Here is a 17,943-nt window from a genome sequence, read left to right as displayed (position 1 = left end):
TCAAATTTAAAAAATGACAACAGCAGCCCTGGCCAGTTGCTCATTGGTTGGAATGGTGTCCTATACACCAAAAGGTTTCGAGTTCAATTCCTGGTCAGGGCAGGAATGACTCTTTCCTCCATTATTATTCTTTTTCAAAATTGCTTTCCCTGCTTTTTCATATATATTTTGAAATAACCTTTTCTATGTCTACAAAAAAAAAAAAACTTGCTGGGATTTTAATAGCAATTCTGTTAAACTTATATGACAATTTGGGAAGAACTGACATCTTTACTCTAATTTTCTCAACCCATGGAAGCAGTTTGTATGTCTTTCCATTTATTTAGGACATATTTGATTTATTCATTACTTTTTTATGTTGTTTTCAGCATGTAAATCCTATACATGTTTTATTGCATTTACACTTATTTCTCAATTTTTTGAGCAAATGCAAATGGTATGCTATTTTCAACTTCGGGGTTCTTTTGTTACTTCTAGTGGACAAATACAATGGATATTTGTATGCTGATCTTATAGCCTGAGACATTGCTGAACTTATTTAAGGCAAGTATTTTAAATAATTTTTTGAAAGTATTTTCTCGTGGACTATCATGTGTCTTTATTTCCTTTTCTCCTTTGCTGTATTAGCTAAAACTTGCACCCTGATATTGAATAGCAGTGGTGAGAGAGGACATTCTTGCCTTATTCCCGATCTTAGGGAACACACCCAGACTTTCACCATAATTATACTAATGACTGTAGGTGTTTTGTGGTAACTACTCTATGTCAAATTAAGGAAGTTCTCTAATCCTCCTTTTCTGAGTTCTTATCATGGATGGCTGCTGAATTCTGTCAAATGCTTTTTCTGTATCAATGGACATGGTCACATGATTTTTCTTCTTTAGCCTGTTAATATAGATTATGTTGACTGATTTGCTAACAGCATGCCAGCCTTGCACCCCTTGAATAAACTCCACTTGGTCATGATGAATAATTACTTTTATATATTACAAAATTCTATTTGCTAATATTTTGTTAAGGACTTTTACAACCTTATTCATGAGAGATACTGGTCTGTAGTTTTCTTTTTTTGGCATTGCCTTTGTCTGGTTAGAGCAATACTAGCTTCATAAAATGAATTGGGAAGTGTTCTCTCCTCATAGTTCCGTAAGAGATTGTGTAGAATCGATGTTAATTCTTCCTCCAATGAAATCTTCTGAGCCTGGAGATTTCTTTTCCAAGAGCTTTTAAATTACAGATTTGATTTCTTTAATAGTTATAGAACCGCTCAGGCTATCTACTTCATTTGGTTGAGTGTTGGTAGCCTGTGGTTTTTGAGGGAAGTCTATTATAGTTATCCATATTTTTGCTTACCATGTTCATTCTTCCTGTTATTCCAAGATTCCTTCTCTTATTGCTTCCTTTCTTCCCAGAGAATTTCCTCTAGCCATCCTTTTAGGGTAGATGTACTTGTGAGATATTCTTTGTTTTCCTTTATCTGAGAATGTCTTGGTTTCCTCTTCTTTCCTCAAGTGCATTATCCCTGGATGTAGGATTCTGGGTTGATTGTTCTTTTCTTTCAGCACATAAAAAATGTTGTGCCACTTCCTGTAGATGAGAAATTTCTCATCTAAAGGAATATAATAGGTAAGGTGTCATTTCTCTTGTTGCTTTCAAGCTTTTACTGTCTAGTTCCTTGAAGTCTGTCTAAGATGTGGCTTGATGTGGACTTTTTTTTTTTTTCTTGGTATTTATCTTGTTTGGGTTTAGCTCAGCTTACCCAATTTGGGGAGTTTTCAGCCATTATTTCTTTGAGCCTTTTTTTTTTAGCCTCACCCTATTTTTACTCTCCTATGACATGTTAGATGTTTTGTTATCATCCCAAAGGTCCCTGAGGCTGTGTTCATGTTTTTCAGTCTACTTTCTTTGTCATTCAGATTGGGTAATTTTTATTGTTCTTTTTTCCAGCTTGCTGATCTTCTCTGTCTTCCCACTCTGCTATTGAGCTCATCCATACAGTTATTTCAGTTATTGCATTTTTCAGTTCTAAAAATTCCATTTGGTGCTTCCTTATCTATATCTTCTACTTCTTTACTGAGATTTCTTTTGTTTTCTCTTCTTTTGTTTGAAGTGTGTTTGTAATTGTGTGTTAAAGCCATTTTTATAATAGCTGCTTTAAAATCTTTATCACATAACTCTAACATCCCTATTACTTCAGTGTTGGCATTAATTGATTGTCTTTTTCCATTCAGTTTTAGATCTTCCTGGTTCTTGGTATGATAAGTGATTTTTGCTATTTAAACCTGGATATTCTGAGTACTATGCTATGAGACTCTGGGTCTCACATAGACTTTGTTTTAGCTGCCTTTTTATGAGACCACTTCAGCAGGGGAAGGAAGGGAGCAGGCCTTCTTACTGCCAGTGGGGGAAGAAGTCCAGGCTCCCCATTCAAACTCCACTGATACGCAACGTGAGGGGGGCTTCTCATTACTGTGGGTAGAGGAGGGAGTCCCAGCTTTTGTTAGGCCTCCCCTACCCGAGGCTGGAAGGGGTAGGAATGCCTCACTGTTACTCAAATGGCCTCTACTGCCATCACTGGGGTGGCTTCCTTATCTGTGGTGCAAGTCTCGGCTCCCCATTTGGCCTTTGCTGGTGTAATGGGGGCTGCAGTTTTTTCTGCTGTGTTGGGCTGGAGCAGAGCAATGACTGTCTAAAAGTGTTCTGCCCTGCTAGGCTGCCCTTTCCCGGTCTCTGGCCAGAAAGAGTAGGCTTTTGTTGGGGCTTTTTGTGTTTGTGCCACTGGTATTTCCAGCTTGTCAGCTTCTTCAGTTCCAAGTCTGGGATACAGGAGGCAAAAGGAAAACCAAGGAACTCATTACTGACAGTCCTCGGACTCCCAGGTCCCCGGCTGGTTTGCCTTCTCCTCTTTCAGCGTCTTCTTATGTTTGTTCTGTATAAAATGCCCAGGGATGTTAGATGTCCTTAGTGGGGAGAACTGGAAAAAGGACTTCAACTCCATCTTCCCAGAAGCACAAGTTCAAGTATTATTTCTTTTCAAGTTTTTTTATTGTGGAGAATTCCAAGGCTATCCAGAGACAGAGAACTGCGTTCCTATCACTCAGCTTCAACAACAACTAAGTCAAGGCTTGCCTAGCTTCACACCTGCACTCCCGCCACTTCCCTCTTCCTGTGTGATTTTGATACAAATCCTAGCCCTCAGATATGTCACTCATAAGCATTCACTATATATCTCTAAATAATATTTCAGAATATCTACATCCAAAAAATCCCATAAAAAATTAACAGTCATTCCTTAATATGATCAAATATTGTCAGTGTTCAAATTTCTGCTTATCTTGTAAGTGTCATGAATTTGTTTCAACAGTCAGCTGAAGTAGGATCCACATAAGGTTCATATATTACAATTGATTGCTAAGTCTCTCAAATCACATTAAATCTCTAGGTTTCTCTCCATCTCTTCTTTTCCTTGTCATTAGTCTGTTAAAAACACTGAGTCATTTGCTACTACACTCTGGATTTGTATTAGTTTTCCAATAAATAATTGACTGTAAAATATTGGTGGTAGATTATTATATAATAAGATAATATTCACATAATGTTAGCTAAAAAAATGCAAACTGAAGAAAACACATAGTTGGAATTCACTTCCAAATATAAAGAACAGAACAGAACAGAACAGAACAGAACAGAACAGAACAGAATAGAATAGAATAGAATAGAATAGAATAGAATAGAATAGAATAGAATAGAAAGGCTGGGAAGGAACACCTCAGAGTGAAGGAAGGGATGGAAAGCAAGCTTTCAATTTTCACTGTCTACATTTTTCTTTTGATTCAAATTTACAGAGTGATCACATCATTTAACAACTAAATTTAAACATGCACTTAGTAAATTCATAAATACCCACTCCACCGGACTCCACCAGCCCAAGACCAACTAGCTCTGCAGCTGAACCAAGACCCTGGCTACCCATGGCTGGCTGGGCTGAGCCTGCACCTGCAATCGCTGGGAGCTATGCCCACCATGCAGACAACCAAGACTGCTCAGCACGAAGAGGGTTTACATCTTGCTGTGCAGCGACTGCTTCCCAGAGAACGTGGGTTTTGAGAAAGGTTTCTGCTTTGCTCATAGTCACACGCCTACAACCTCGGGACCCGCAAGGAAGACCAGGACAAAAGTCTGTTTGTGGCTGCAAGTTTACCTCCGCCCAGCCCTCTCTCCCTCAACCCGCTGGAACTAAGTCAGGGCTCAGTGAACAGATAACCAGCAAGAGGAAACCAGCTGGTAACTGCAATCTAGTCCACATCCAGAAGAGAAAATAAAGCCAACCTCAAAACCCTTTAGAAACTAGGAGATGAAGCGTTCTCTCTTCCTTGGTTCCGGTGGCAGACATGAAGCAATGTGGCCACACAGGAAAGAGAGCAAACTGCCCTACCCTTTGTCCCACTATGGGACAAGTAATGTCTTAAGGCCCCGCCCATGTGGCCTCATATGTGACCCTGTTGCCTTGCTCCTTAAAAAGAAAAAAAAAGTTAAACATACAATAACCACATGATCTAGCAATTCCACTTGTAGGTATATACCACAAGAGTGGAAGCAGCAACTGAACATATTTGTATGCCCATGTCCACAGAGCATTGTTCACAATAACCAAAAGGTGGAAACAACCCACATGTCCAGTGATGGAAAAGTAGAAAAATAAAATGTATTATATACAACTGAGTATTACTCAGCTTTATAAAGGAATGGAATTCTGATATGTGTGACAGCACAGATGAACCTTGAAAACATGGGAACAAAGGGACAAATATCATATAATTCCACTTACATGAGGAACCTAGAATAGGCAAATTCGCAGACACAGAATGGTAGTTGCCAGGGGCTGAGGGGAGGGGAATGGAGAATTATTATTTAATGGGTTCAGAGTTTCAATTTGGGAAGATGGAAAAGTTCTGGAGATAAATAGTGGTGAAGGTTACACATTAAGCCATGAATGTACTTAATGCCACTGAATGGTACATTTAACAATGGTTAGATTAGTGAATGTTATGTGTATTTTACCACATTTGTATTGTGGTAAAACACACACACACACACACACACACACACACACACACACACACACACTTCTTAAAAGGTGTTTGCACCCTGGCCAGGTAGCTCAGCTGGCTGGGGCATCGTTCCGTGCACCAAAAGGTTGTGGGTTCAATTCTTGGTCAGCGCACATACTAGGTTGAGGGTTCAGTCCCTGGTTGGGGTGCATACAGGAGGCAACTGATCGATATTTCTCTCTTACATTGATGTTTCTCTTTTACATCAATGTTTCTCTCTCTCTCGAAAAGCAATAAACATAACCTCAGATAAGGATTTTTTTTTTTAAATTTTAAAGGTGTTTGGTCCCTAAAGTACATAACACAAAGAGGCAGCTGAAGGAAAAAACAGTGACTAGCCACATTCCTAAAGTACATAGCAAGCTGTCGTTTTTTTAAGAAAATAGCAATAAGAGGAAACCACTTCACATTAACAATGGGGAAACTGGCCAGCCAGTGATAAGGTTATTGCAAACAAGCATTTTGTGCCTTGGTCAGATTCAATTTATTTGACCAGTTTTGTTGACAAGAGATTTATTTGGCTGTTTGAGTTTTTTTTTTTTTTTGTTTTTGTTTTTGCCATTTAGGCAAAAAAACCTTTAAATTCAGAGATTAAATTTTAACCTTTAAAATCAGAGATTCTTTACTGCAGCCACCACCTTTCGGTATGGCTTACAGAAAGCACCTTTAAAGCAAGCATAGGCATACGGATCTGGGAGAGACTGCACCTGAGGAGGCCTTCAAACAACATATAACACAAAAGACTGCACAGACCCCACCTCATTGCCAAAGGGACCTCAAACGGCATGTGGGTTTGTTCCAGAACAATCGAGTGTGTTCTGGTCTAAATCATGCTAGAAAGACAGGTGAGAAGGACCTAGCCACTGAGATTGAGAACAACACATGGTCATCACCACTACCCTGGTTGTAGGTCATCCTTAGATCTAAGCTCACGCCAAGTACAGCAATGCTATCTTCAAAGGGACGGAGTGTATGGGACATCCCACAGGACAAGTGCTCTGGATTCTTCAGAAAGTCAATGTCTTTTTTTTTTTAAAGTTGGGGAAAATTATTCTAGGTTAGAAGAGTCTAAAGACAAAAAAATAATGTAAGTGAGTCATAATCAAATCTTGGTTTGTAAAATAACAAAAACTATAAAAGAATTTTAGGACAATAAATTTGAAAACAAAATTATCAGTTGACATGGAATTATTGTTAATTTTCTTATGTGTGATGATGAATATTGTGGTTTTGTAAGAGGGTGTCCTATTCATAGGACAGACAGACTTGGCTGATATATTCAGGAGTAAAATGCCACCATGTTTCCAATAATCTCACAACACACACACACGTATACATGCAATGTGCAAAGGGCGAGAGAAAACAACTATATCAGAATGGTAAGAACTGTAGATTCTAGGAGAATATGCCAAGTTATTTTGTGTATCTAAATGTTTTCCCAATTGTCATGAAGAAATACAATGCAGCCCTGGCCAGGTGGCTCCGTTTGTCGGAGCGTCATCCTGTACACCAAAAGGTTTCAGGTGTGATTCCCAGTCAGGGCACACACCTAGGTTGTGGGTTTGATCTCCAGTCAGAGCACATGCAGGAGGCAACCAATCGATGTTTCTCTCTCACATCTTTCTCTCTCTCTCTCTCTAAAAAAATAAAATCAATTAAAAACATATCCTCAGGTGAGGATTTTTAAAAAAAAAAAGAAATACAATGCACTCCTATAGAAAAAGAAACAAGTTGTATCTTGCTATGCTGACCTTTACCAGAAATCACACTGAGCTGAAATACAACTGTTCCCCTTAAAAAAAAAATAGTGTGCTTAATGACTACGTATGGGTCCAGGTGGGTACTTGAAATATCAAAGGGGAGGGGGGCACACAGCACTCTATAAAGTGTATGATTGTCTAACCACTATGCTGTCCACCTGAAACAAATACAGAATAATATTGAAAGTGAACTGTAATTAAAAACAAACAAGCAAACATGAAAATTAGCTGCTTAAAGTCAGGTGCCAACCGGAACACCAAGTGCCTCAAAATGCCTTCAACCCAACATAACGTTCTGAGCAGAACACTCCTGGCGGCTGCATAAACAGGATGTCTTCGCAAGGAAGTGCCTGCCAGGGGTTATCAATAGCTCCCACCCCATCTGGAAATCTGAGCAGCTTTAGCACAACCAAAGGAAAAATGAATCACTGGCCAGAAGACCCAGGCTCCTGTCTCCCACCTCCCACTCCCAGGGGACCACGCCTCTGATTCCTCATCTGAGAAATGGGAACAATAGCCCTTTCTTCATCCCAGGGTTGGTGCATTAAATCACAAAGCAGCAAACCCATCAGTCTCTGGCACATTAACTCAGCAGTGTTTCTTACAGCCTAGATTCACAAGGCAGAACAGGATAGTCATAAACAAACGGCCCTTCAGGTAAAAACAAATAAGCAAACCAACGCTGATGAAGAAGGCCGGCAATGTCTCCCAGGGTGTAGCCTCCGTTCTTGGTTTTGAGAACCCTCCTCCTGAAGCCACGTCATATTCTCTAAGACCCAAGGTCAAGCCTCAAATCCATCACGACCGGTGCTTACCTCTGCCATAGGCCCGGGCTTTCTTGGGGTTGAGTTTGGGTTTAAGAGGAGCCCCGGGCTTGAGCTTGGCTTTGGGGAACTGGGACAGGTACGTCATCACCGAGTGCTCATCCACATCCGGGTGAATGATTTCTTCAGGAGTGATGACCTAGAACAGCGACACGGAGAGTGAATGCCACAACACGTCAAGGTACTGAAGTTTTTGCAAACGTCTCTTAAACACTACAAATAATAAGAAATTAAGTGAACTTACACCAGGTGCTATGCCAAGATCAGTGTGTTTTGACCTTTGAGAGGGGTCACCATTCCCTTTGGAAGGTGAGGACCCTCTCCGGACAATTCTCTATGTCATTCCCAGAGTACAAACTTCCCCTCCTCCCCCGAAATAACCACTCACTCCCCTGGTCAAAACTTTCCAGTGGGAGAAGTACATCAGGTGAGGAGGATGAAGGGACAATTACATATGAGATTAGCGCATATTACAAAAAAAGCGCAAAACTGGCCTTCTTCCTTTGCTCATCTATCCATTGTGTACATCTCTGTTAATCCAGCTACTAATAAAAAATTAAAATAAAAACAAAGAGACCACATAATGACATATCTTAATGTGTAGTCTTATAGACTGAGTCTTTGTCCTCCCAAAATTCACACGCTGAAGCCCTAACCTCTAATGTGAGGCGGGGCCTTTGGGAGCTAAGCAGGTTTAGATGAGGTCATGAGGTCGTGGGTTAGTGCCCTTATAAGAAGAATAAGAAAGATCAGAATGTGCATACACTCACTCCCTCAAACCCACCCCCTCTCTCAAGCCAGGAAGAGGGCCCTCACCAAAACCCAAATCTGCTGACATCTTGATCTTGAACTTCCAGTTTCCGGAACTGAGAAATAAATGTCTGCGGTTTAAGCCACCGAATCTATGGTATTTTGTTATGGCAGTTGGAGCTAGCACATTAGAAGGTCTCTACATCAGAAGCCATTTTAAAAATGGGGAGGTGATAGATTTCTGCAGATACTCATCTTAGGAACAAGAGTATTAGTCAAGTTATAACCCATGCTGGCCAGGCAGCCTCGCTACAGGCATGGCAGACTCAGTTCTATCAACCTGACCTGGCCCTAAATAGCACCCAAAATCCTCCTGCCCCAACAAGAGGCAAGCCACACCTCTTGAGATGAACAGAAGACTCAGTCTCATGAACCAGGTTAACCAAATGCAGATGAACAACATACGTCCCCAGCTTCCCTGTTCCCGTGGTTAAACAACAACAACAAAAAAACACACAGACATCATCCTGATGAATAGCCTGCAGCACCAAAATAGCCATTTGGGTTTGTATAACATGTTTCATGCTATGGAGGACGGGTGGTGATTTGGCGTTTCGTCTAGGCGGCTCCTTCAACAACGTAACGGTGCCAACATCACATGAACGTCAGAAGGAGATGGTTTTGGGTTTAAGAGATGAAAAACACACCCCGCCACTTCCTGACGATGGCCAAGCCAAGAAACGGGCCATGAAGCAGAGACACGATGCCAAAACCAAACCAAAGAAACAGAGGCAAGTTTTTCTACCTCCCAAGGGATCTTGTTACAAAATGCACTAAACTCAGCTCTGAACACCAACTTAGACCTCAATGGAGCCTGTGGTGAGGTCATCCACCCATGGCACGGGCTACCCACAACTTTTCTCGACCGGGGCTTTGAACGTGGGAGTCATGGTGCTCAATTGTGAGGAGGAAGGGCTAGTTAGACTCCTTGGAAGGGCTTAGAAGAATCAACCTCAATGTGGCTACTGCAGATGGTATCTAAGACTTACTATAATTTCCAAGTTCTCTTGTGATATTTCTGTGATAGGACTGTGGGCAATACAAATTCTGCCAAATTTTTCATTAATTGTAGGTTATCCTGGTTTATATTTCTTTTAAGTTCTAAGTGCCATGATTTCTTTCTTAAGATATTAAAATTTAAAAAAATTTTAAATAGGTAAAAAGTGGTTAAATATTGATTTCTTATGATCCAACCTAATCAATAGGATCCTCATTTGCAACCCATTGTCCAAAGATAGCCTTTGAAATTTTTGGAGCAGAAATACTAGAAAATTTGCCACATGTGACAAAGAGTAAAGATTTTTGGATGGCCCAACCGGTTTGGCTCAGTGGATAGAGCATCGGCCTGCGGACTCAAGGGTCCCAGGTTCGATTCCGGTCAAGGGCATGTACCTTGGTTGCGGGCACATCCCCAGTAGGGGGTGTGCAAGAGGCAGCTGATTGATATTTCTCTCTCATCGATGTGTCTAACTCTCTAACCCTCTCTCTTCCTCTCTGTAAAAAAAATCAATAAAATATATATATTTTTTAAAAAGACTTTAGGATGCTCTACAAGGACTTAAGTCAAGAAGAAGCTATTATAATAGGTAAACTGAGGAAGACGGGAGCGTGTCACAAGCAATACTCTTCGAAGGTTAATGCTGAGGAGGTCAGACTGCCTGTCAGACTCAAAAAGACAACCCATCCAGTACCAGAACAAGCTGGAGGATGGAAGCAGCGCTCTGGGATGTGGTATGCGTGCATGAGTACCTGTGGGACACCCAGCCAGTCGTCTGCCTGCTGCATAGCTTCTCGTGCATTATCCACAGGCTTTCGTGGATCCCAGGATTCCCAGTCTGGGCATAGACCTGTTAACATAACACAAAAGATGCTGTGAGTATTAGCTGACTGAAGAGATTTTTGAACTTTACAATGGTGCAAAAGCAGTCCGTCATCAGTCGAAACCACATTCATAATTTTGAATTTTGATCTTTTCCCAGTCTAGTGATATACGGTGCAATACTCTTGTGAAGGCTGGGCATTGGCAATGGGTTGATTTTGCCCAACCACAGGCTGAACTTGCTTAAGGTAGGCTAGACTAAGCTATGTTTGATAGGTGAGGCATATTAAATGCTTTTTTGAATTTCAATATTTTCAACTTACAATGGGTTTATGGGAACATAACCTGATAGTAAGTCACGGAGCATGTGAATATACTTTACAGGCAAAAAGTATCATGGATGTGGGTATGGAAGGGTAGAACTATTCTGTCTTAGCTGAGACGTCTCCTTCAGGATGTTATCTTCTTGCATTAAGATGGGGGTTTGCCACTCCTTAAAGGTGTGATATAAGCAAACAAAGCCCGTAAAACCACCTGGGCCCGGTGCCTTTTGCAGGAGAAATTTTTCAACCTTCCACACTCACACTTCTGTACCCTGGTCACCAAATGTGTGGGGTTCACCAACTGGGTGTTCTACAATCTAACTCAATCCCGACTATCTACCTGGAGGTAGCATCAGATCCCAAAGCTAAGAGCTCAGTCCCACAAAACTGCACTCCCTCTTTCCACTCCCCTGGGCTTCTGACTAACCAGATACAAACCCACAACTCCCTCAATAGGTTTAATCATTTACTGGAGTGGCTCGCAGAACTCAGGAAAACTTACTAGATTACCAGTTTATTACAAAGGGATACAACTCAGGAACGGAAAGATGGAAGAGATGCATAGGGAAGGATGGGAGAAGAGGGAGGAATGTCCATGCCCTCTCTGAGGGTGCCGCCCTCAGAACCTCCATGTACTCACCAACCTGGAAGCTCCCTATACCCCACAGTTCAGGGATTTTGTGGAAGCTTCATTACTTAAACTGGATTGATTCAATCCCTGGTCATCAGTGATTAGCTCAATCTCCAGCCCCTCTCCCCTCTCTGGGGGTCAGAAGAGCAAGCTGAAAGTTCCAATCCTCTAATGGGTGGGTTCCCTGGACAACCACCCCCGATCTTTGGGGTTTTCCAAAAGTCACCTCATTAACATAAATTCAGGTGTGGTTGAAAGACACCATTATCGTGGTTCTTGTCACTTAGGAAATTCCAAGGGTTCTAGGAGCTCAGTACCAGGAAAGGGGACAAAGACCAAATATATATCTCTTATTTTAAGTCACAGGATCACAATCCCATTCTTGGATATATCTAAAAAGACTGAACTAGAGTCCTGTATAATTTAAAAAATCCACTTGCTAAAAGGCCAAACCTAGAATTATCTCAAAAACCTTTGAAAGCACAAGAAGTATTTAGGACTAGAGTAAAAATCCCCACATTTAAACTGGAAAGAGATATCCTAAAATGAGTCTCTGGATGCAAGCAAGGATGAGGGCACTGGGCAATGGCCTGCTGCTGAGCTCCGAATTACTTCTGATGACTCCAGCTTACAGAATGAGGCCTAGAGTCAGCCCTCCCCCCGTACCCAACTGACACCAGACAGTTCTGCTTTGAGCATGTTGAAAAGCACTAGCTTACTAAATATTAATGTGGCCAGCACATGCATAGCACTCAGTAAATGGAAAATATGGTTATTAGAGTTTTTATTAAAGAAACTTTTGAGAGATACATATAAACATAGGCTCTGGTTTTTCTATTGAATGTGTACCAGCAAACTCTACCCACCAATCTAATCCCTTCATGAGGATAATTACTGTCTCGGGGCACACTCAGCTACTCAGGAAAGGGTGGAAAAGGCTCCAACTGGACCCTGACCAGGCTCTATTTCATAGCAACACAGAAAGAAAGGGGCGGAGAAAGCCTTATTTGGTCAAACCAGTGGTCGATAAAAATTGGTACTTTCCGCTCAATGAAAGTTTTTAGATTTTCATGCCAAGCCACCTAACAGGCCACTTGTTTTTGCCAAAGGCTATGGGAAACTAGGCACCAACTGTGGGAAGCAGCAGGACTTTGGAGTCTAGAAACTAAACCCAAGGCCTGGTCCAAGCATTAAGGCCTTCACTGGGAATTTGGATAAATAACTGAATTCAATGCTCAAACAAGTCCATGGATACACCTATAAGACATGCCATTGGAGAGGTAGATGGAGTCATTTTCAGTGCCTCTTGCTATCTTACAATGGGCTAAAACCAGGAGAAATACACCAATCACAGCAAACCTAGCATTCCCAGTAAAAACCAAGAAATTTAGGGCCCATCCCAAAGAGATGGCTTAGGTAACCAGGGGCACTTACCTGGGGCACAGCTGTCTACCAGGGCACCCAGGGCTTTGCCGTCTTGCCAGTTCTGGTTAAAGTTGGTGATGGGCAAATAGGGGATCTTGTTCTGAATCCATCCCAGCAGCCTCTGCTTCGGCGTCTGCTTCTTGGCATCGTCATCCCCTTCGTCCTCCCACACGGGCATGGAGATGGAGTAGTGGAGGATCAGGGTCCACACCAGGCCCAGGATGAGCTTCAGGTTCCCATCCACGATGGCTTTGCTATCTGGGGAGAGAGGCCAAGGCTTGGTCATTCCTCTGGGTTGTACAGGTGTGAATCCTGCTCTTTGTAGAAAAGGAAATGAAGTCCTCATCTGTTAGAGAATCGTACTGAACCATTTAAGAGTGAAAGGATACAATGCTGGAATTTGCTTCAAAATATCTGAGGATGGGAACAGGTGAAGTAAGATTCCAAAATGTTGTAAACTCGTGCCTTGGTACAGAGAAAATGCATTATGCTATTATTTCTGCTTTTGTGTATGTTTGAAATTTTCCATAATAAAAAAGTTTTTAAAAGTCAAGTGTTCGGTATTCCGTTTCAGGGGAAGACCCTTTACCCCATCCTCCTGCTCATCATTCAATGGCCAGATCTGGCGGCTGGTGGCCCTTCCCTCCCACCAGCTCTGTGACCAGGACGCCTCAGCCTACCACATCCCCCTCCAGGACTGTGAGCACCTGCTGGGGAGAAACGAAGCCTTCTTCATCTTGGAGCTCCCCTCCCTGACCCACCCACCCACCCACCCACCACAAAGCCATCTGAATGTTGGTTAAACACACACCAAACTGCACTTAAAATGAGACCCAACTACAACCACATGAAAAATAGACTCACGTGCTGATAAAGAGGAAATGGCATGCCACTCAAAACCGAAAGGGCGGGATCTTTTTTTTTTTTTAATTAACCTGTTTAATGTTACATCTTTTACAAGAAAAGACTCTCCTAAAAGGCCACACCCAAAACCACAGAAACCAAAGGTAATTTCATGGTTGCAGATTCCGTCATAATAAAACCTGATCATGTAAAACTGGATGAGTAAAGATTATCACGAACTGGCTGGGAAGACCAACTAACTTCGAGCAATCCTCTCATTCAAAATCATGGTGCCCAGTGATATTCTCTGTAATGAACTGTATAAATAATAAAAGCCCATGATGTTTTGTGTCATAAATTGTATAAATAACAGCTTTTAAGCAGATCTGTCTACATTAACTCACAGGCCCAGTGACAAAGGAAAATGCAGGTCTCCTTGTCCAAAAAGTATTGAGAATTTCAAGACGGCAGCAGCAGAGCATTAAGCAAGCACAGAACCTTCTGAGCACAGGGCCCTGCACAGCCGCACTGGCCGTGTGACCGGGAGGCCAGCTCTGCTGCCCATGAGGGCCCATGGTCAATAAAGCAGCAACAATCTGCATAAACATAGGACACGGCCCAGAACCCTAAAATCCATGGAATTCACCCACCAGACCACACATTTCTCCAGCAGGCAGCCTCTGACCATGACTGAATTTGGGGGATTAGGTATCCTATTATGAGGCTGTCTGTAAGTGCTACCAACTGATCCTAAGAAATTCCAGGTCACACAACGTTCCATGCCAGTTTTCTTTATTCCAGCTAAAGGGAGAAGAGTGGGGTGAGGGGAGGGAGGAAGTGAATGCTTATGAATGGTTAGAGTAACAGGGGTGCAAAGGCGGGGGGCTGGCCTTGAACAGGCCCAAGTCTCATCCAGCCACAGGCATCAGTCTGCAAAGTTCAAACTTCCCTCAGTTGTGCGTTAAATGTTTTTCAAATGCAAACTTGCCGATTTCTTTCATGAATCAAACCATGAAACCAGTTTGCTCTGTCTTTACCCAGCTTATACACGCATGCTGGTCTCAAGGAATGAGAGGTGAATCTTTTTCAAAATGATTTTTGAGGCAAATATGACCCAGTAAAAGTCTGAGCCAAATTTCTGAAAAATACAATGCCCAGAACTTCTGTTTCCAATGAATCTGAGGTGGGTGTCCAAATGGGGAAGCCCCCATTAAGGTCGCACTGGGATAAATGATACTTTTGTCCTGCTGGTCTACGAGGCTGGAGGGACGGCCATCCTCACTCCGAGAGTGATTTTGACAGGTGAAGGTTCAAATGCTTCCCCGAACTCTTGGAACAATAAGATGGCGACGTGCCCAAGCCTCCCCATCCCCACGACATGAAATAGGAGACTCCCAACGCCTTGAAAATGAAATGCTACACAGCATCACGGTGCCGATGTCTGACCAGCACAGCAGATCACAGAATTTCCGGACCCGAGTGTGTTCCGTGATGTTTGTGCAGAGTGTGAAGGCAGAGCCGTCAGCCAGAAGCCTCTCTGGCAGGAGAGCTAGTGAGCCTCTTTCAGGAACACAACCAGCCAACGCCACCGCGCCCACCCCACCTCCTGGAATCTGCTGCGATTGACAGGGGGTTGGAAACCATCCACAAGTTTCAACTCCCCCAAATCACAACCAATCACAATCCCCACGTAACTGGTCCTGGCTCTGGACAACACTGACCCTCAAACCACATCCACCTTCTGGAAGCACTTAAAATTACCCAGCATTGCTCAGGATTGAGGGCAGAGTCCTTTTTTTTCCTTTCTTTTTCTTTTTTAATAGCTAGAAAGTTAACTTGAGCTACTGCAAATTCTAGGGTGGAATGCTTTCACGTCATTTCAACACATCAGTGCTCCAGGCCTTGTTAAGCAAAATTCTGGAATGGACGCATTTACGGGGGTGGAAAGCAGCTATTTTTAGGCCATCTTCAGAAGCATCTTGGAAACAGCGCCTTTGTGAGCAAGTTCCGCAGAGGTAAGTGGGGGTGATCTTTCATCTCTACCGTATCAGGAGGATCGGATCCACACAACCATCTATGCACCTACTATGTGCACCTTGCCGACCTTCTCTCCTGGCTGTGCCAATTAACCGGGGCAATGGGGCGGGGGCCCGGGAGGACGAGCCTGAGCAGACTCCATTCCACACTTCTGCTCTCCTAGGTAAGGACAACAGGTCACCCACTGGCCACAATGCAGCTCGCTATTGGGTCAGAAATAGCCATGTGCCTGTGCAGGAATTAAGGAGGAGATGGGGTTTCAGAAAACCTCCTTCTACTGTGCCTGGGACAATTCACCCCCCACACTCGGCACACGACTCAGCCATCGACTCGGACATCGGGGGAGCTACTGTTACAGGCTCTGCTCCAGGCCCTCTCATCTCTATTACCCACTGAGAGGCAGTGTGGATAGTGCAGGCTCTGTCCACCCTCTCTGAGCCTTATTTCTCCTCATCTACCAAATGGCAATGATCACAGTCAACACTTCATAAGGCTGCTGTCAGAGTAAGTGGGTCTGCCCGGCCAGCGTGGCTCAGTAGTTGAGCATCGACTTATGAATCAAGATGTCACAGTTCGATTACTGGCCAGGGCACATGCCTGGGTTGAGGGCTTGATCCCCAGTAGGGGGTATGCAGGAGGCAGCCAATCAATGATTCTCTCTTTTCACTGATGTTTCTATCTCCCTCTCCCTATCTCTCTGAAATCAATTAAAAAAAAAAAAAAAAATATATATATATATATATATATATATATATATATATATATTTAAAAAAAAAAACAGCAAGTGGCAGAGAATGCCATGAGCAAAACACAATGTCACAATGTCTGGTATGCAGTAGGCATTAATGTTACCTCCTTCCCCTACTTCATTCACCTAACTTCTGAGTACCTGCTATGTGCCAAACACTCCCCCCCAGAACCAGAAGGCCAGAAGCTATAATCCCAGTGTTGTGTGCAAGAAGCAAAAGAAAAAAAAAAAGTACCTCGTGAATTAATAGGAGGATGAAATGTTTAATATGTCACTTCTCTGAGCCAAGCAACTCATAGGTCATGAGACTTTGCGGTCCCTCGTCTCTGGTTCCAAGAGGAGGCTGAGACACAACATTGAACATGTAAGGACATGTGAACCCAGAGCATGTAAGGGAGGTGCACAGGGGGACACATCCGAGCTGCGTAGTTTAGGAGACCAATGAGCCTGAGATGGCAGCCAAAGAGGAACCAAGAGTCACCCAGGAACAGAACTACTGGTCATGTGTCAGACGTCCTAAAGAGAATATGGTTCAAAGAACAGCCCACCTGGGCCAGGTCTGGCTCCTCCTGGACTTCCTGGCTTCACACTGCCCGGGGTTCACCTTCCCTCCTAGTTCCGGCCCGCCTGGCCTGGAACTCCCCCCAGACCCTCTCTTGACCAGGCTACTGCCCTCCTCTTTCAGTGCACCTGCAACTGTGCTGAAATCACCTGGGCTGGGTCTGCCTCCTCTGCTCAGGGTCAGCTCCACAAAGGCAGGAATGAGTCATTCTGCTCCCTGCGGGTCCCACAGCCTGGACACCTGGACCAGCTGCCACACACACACCTCCCTACCCTCACCCCCCCCGTCGGGTGCTGAATGACAGGCAGTGCTGCCTGCTGGAGAGTGGATGCAAAACGTGCATGGACTTCTAAACGGCTCCAGACCGAGGCCACCTCTGAACCCCCAGTAGACAACACACCATGTGGCACTGAAGGGAAGGCCGGGGCAGGTCCTTAGGGGTACAGGCCCTGCAGGTGTAGGCTCGGTGCCACCATACAAGCCGTGGGACCCTGGCCAAGCAATCCAATCCCTATATGGCCCAGTTTCTTTATCTGCCAAATGGGGATAATGCTGGAACATGAGCGTAGGGCTACTCAGAAGGCTAAATGTGATAACACATTTGAGCACACAGACCTCCACACAGTTTTCAATAAGTGCTAGTATTCTTACCACCACAGACTTCAGCATGCTTTTATCAAGCTTGAGCCAGAAAGGACAAAGGCAGGAGGGAACAGTGAAAGCCTAGCTGTTCCAGGTGGTGACCTACATGTCTGCACGGGGGTTTCCTATCAGCCTTGATTGCCCGGGTGAGCTGACAGCAGCAGCATCCTGTGAAAGGGCACCCCCACCCCCCACGGCTACCCCGCAGTGCAGAGCTCGGTCAACTGGACCCAGAACCCACGGGCAGACCCAGCGCTCACTGACACCCCAGGTGGCCTGTGCCGTTTTTCTCCGTCCTGCCTTCTTCTCCAGCCTGAACAAATCCTGGCCAAATTGTAGGCCTTGGGTGTCCCAACAAGCGAGTGCCCCGAACTAAAAGGAGGCAGTTTACCAATCAAAACCTAGCCC

The 17,943-nt window shown here is 43.7% G+C and overlaps 1 protein-coding gene across 4 annotated transcripts in view; it reads right to left on the bottom strand.

Annotated features, from left to right (window-relative positions):
* FLNB (filamin B) overlaps positions 1-17,943 on the bottom strand; it is a 134,229-nt gene that overhangs the window by 69,663 nt on the left and 46,623 nt on the right. For all 4 annotated transcript variants that reach the window (XM_079795236.1, XM_079795233.1, XM_079795234.1 and 1 more), the window contains exons 2-4: positions 12,713-12,961; positions 10,255-10,352; positions 7,687-7,834 (exon numbers count right to left, since the gene is read on the bottom strand). In XM_079795236.1, coding sequence (XP_079651362.1) covers positions 7,687-7,834; positions 10,255-10,352; positions 12,713-12,961 — 495 coding nt within the window. The remainder of the gene's footprint in view (positions 1-7,686; positions 7,835-10,254; positions 10,353-12,712; positions 12,962-17,943) is intronic.

This window comes from Cnephaeus nilssonii (assembly GCF_951640355.1).
Source record: "Cnephaeus nilssonii genome assembly, chromosome: 17".
Taxonomy (NCBI): domain Eukaryota; kingdom Metazoa; phylum Chordata; class Mammalia; order Chiroptera; family Vespertilionidae; genus Cnephaeus; species Cnephaeus nilssonii.
Note: the sequence above shows the minus strand (reverse complement) of the source record. Positions and strands in the feature narration are given on the sequence as shown.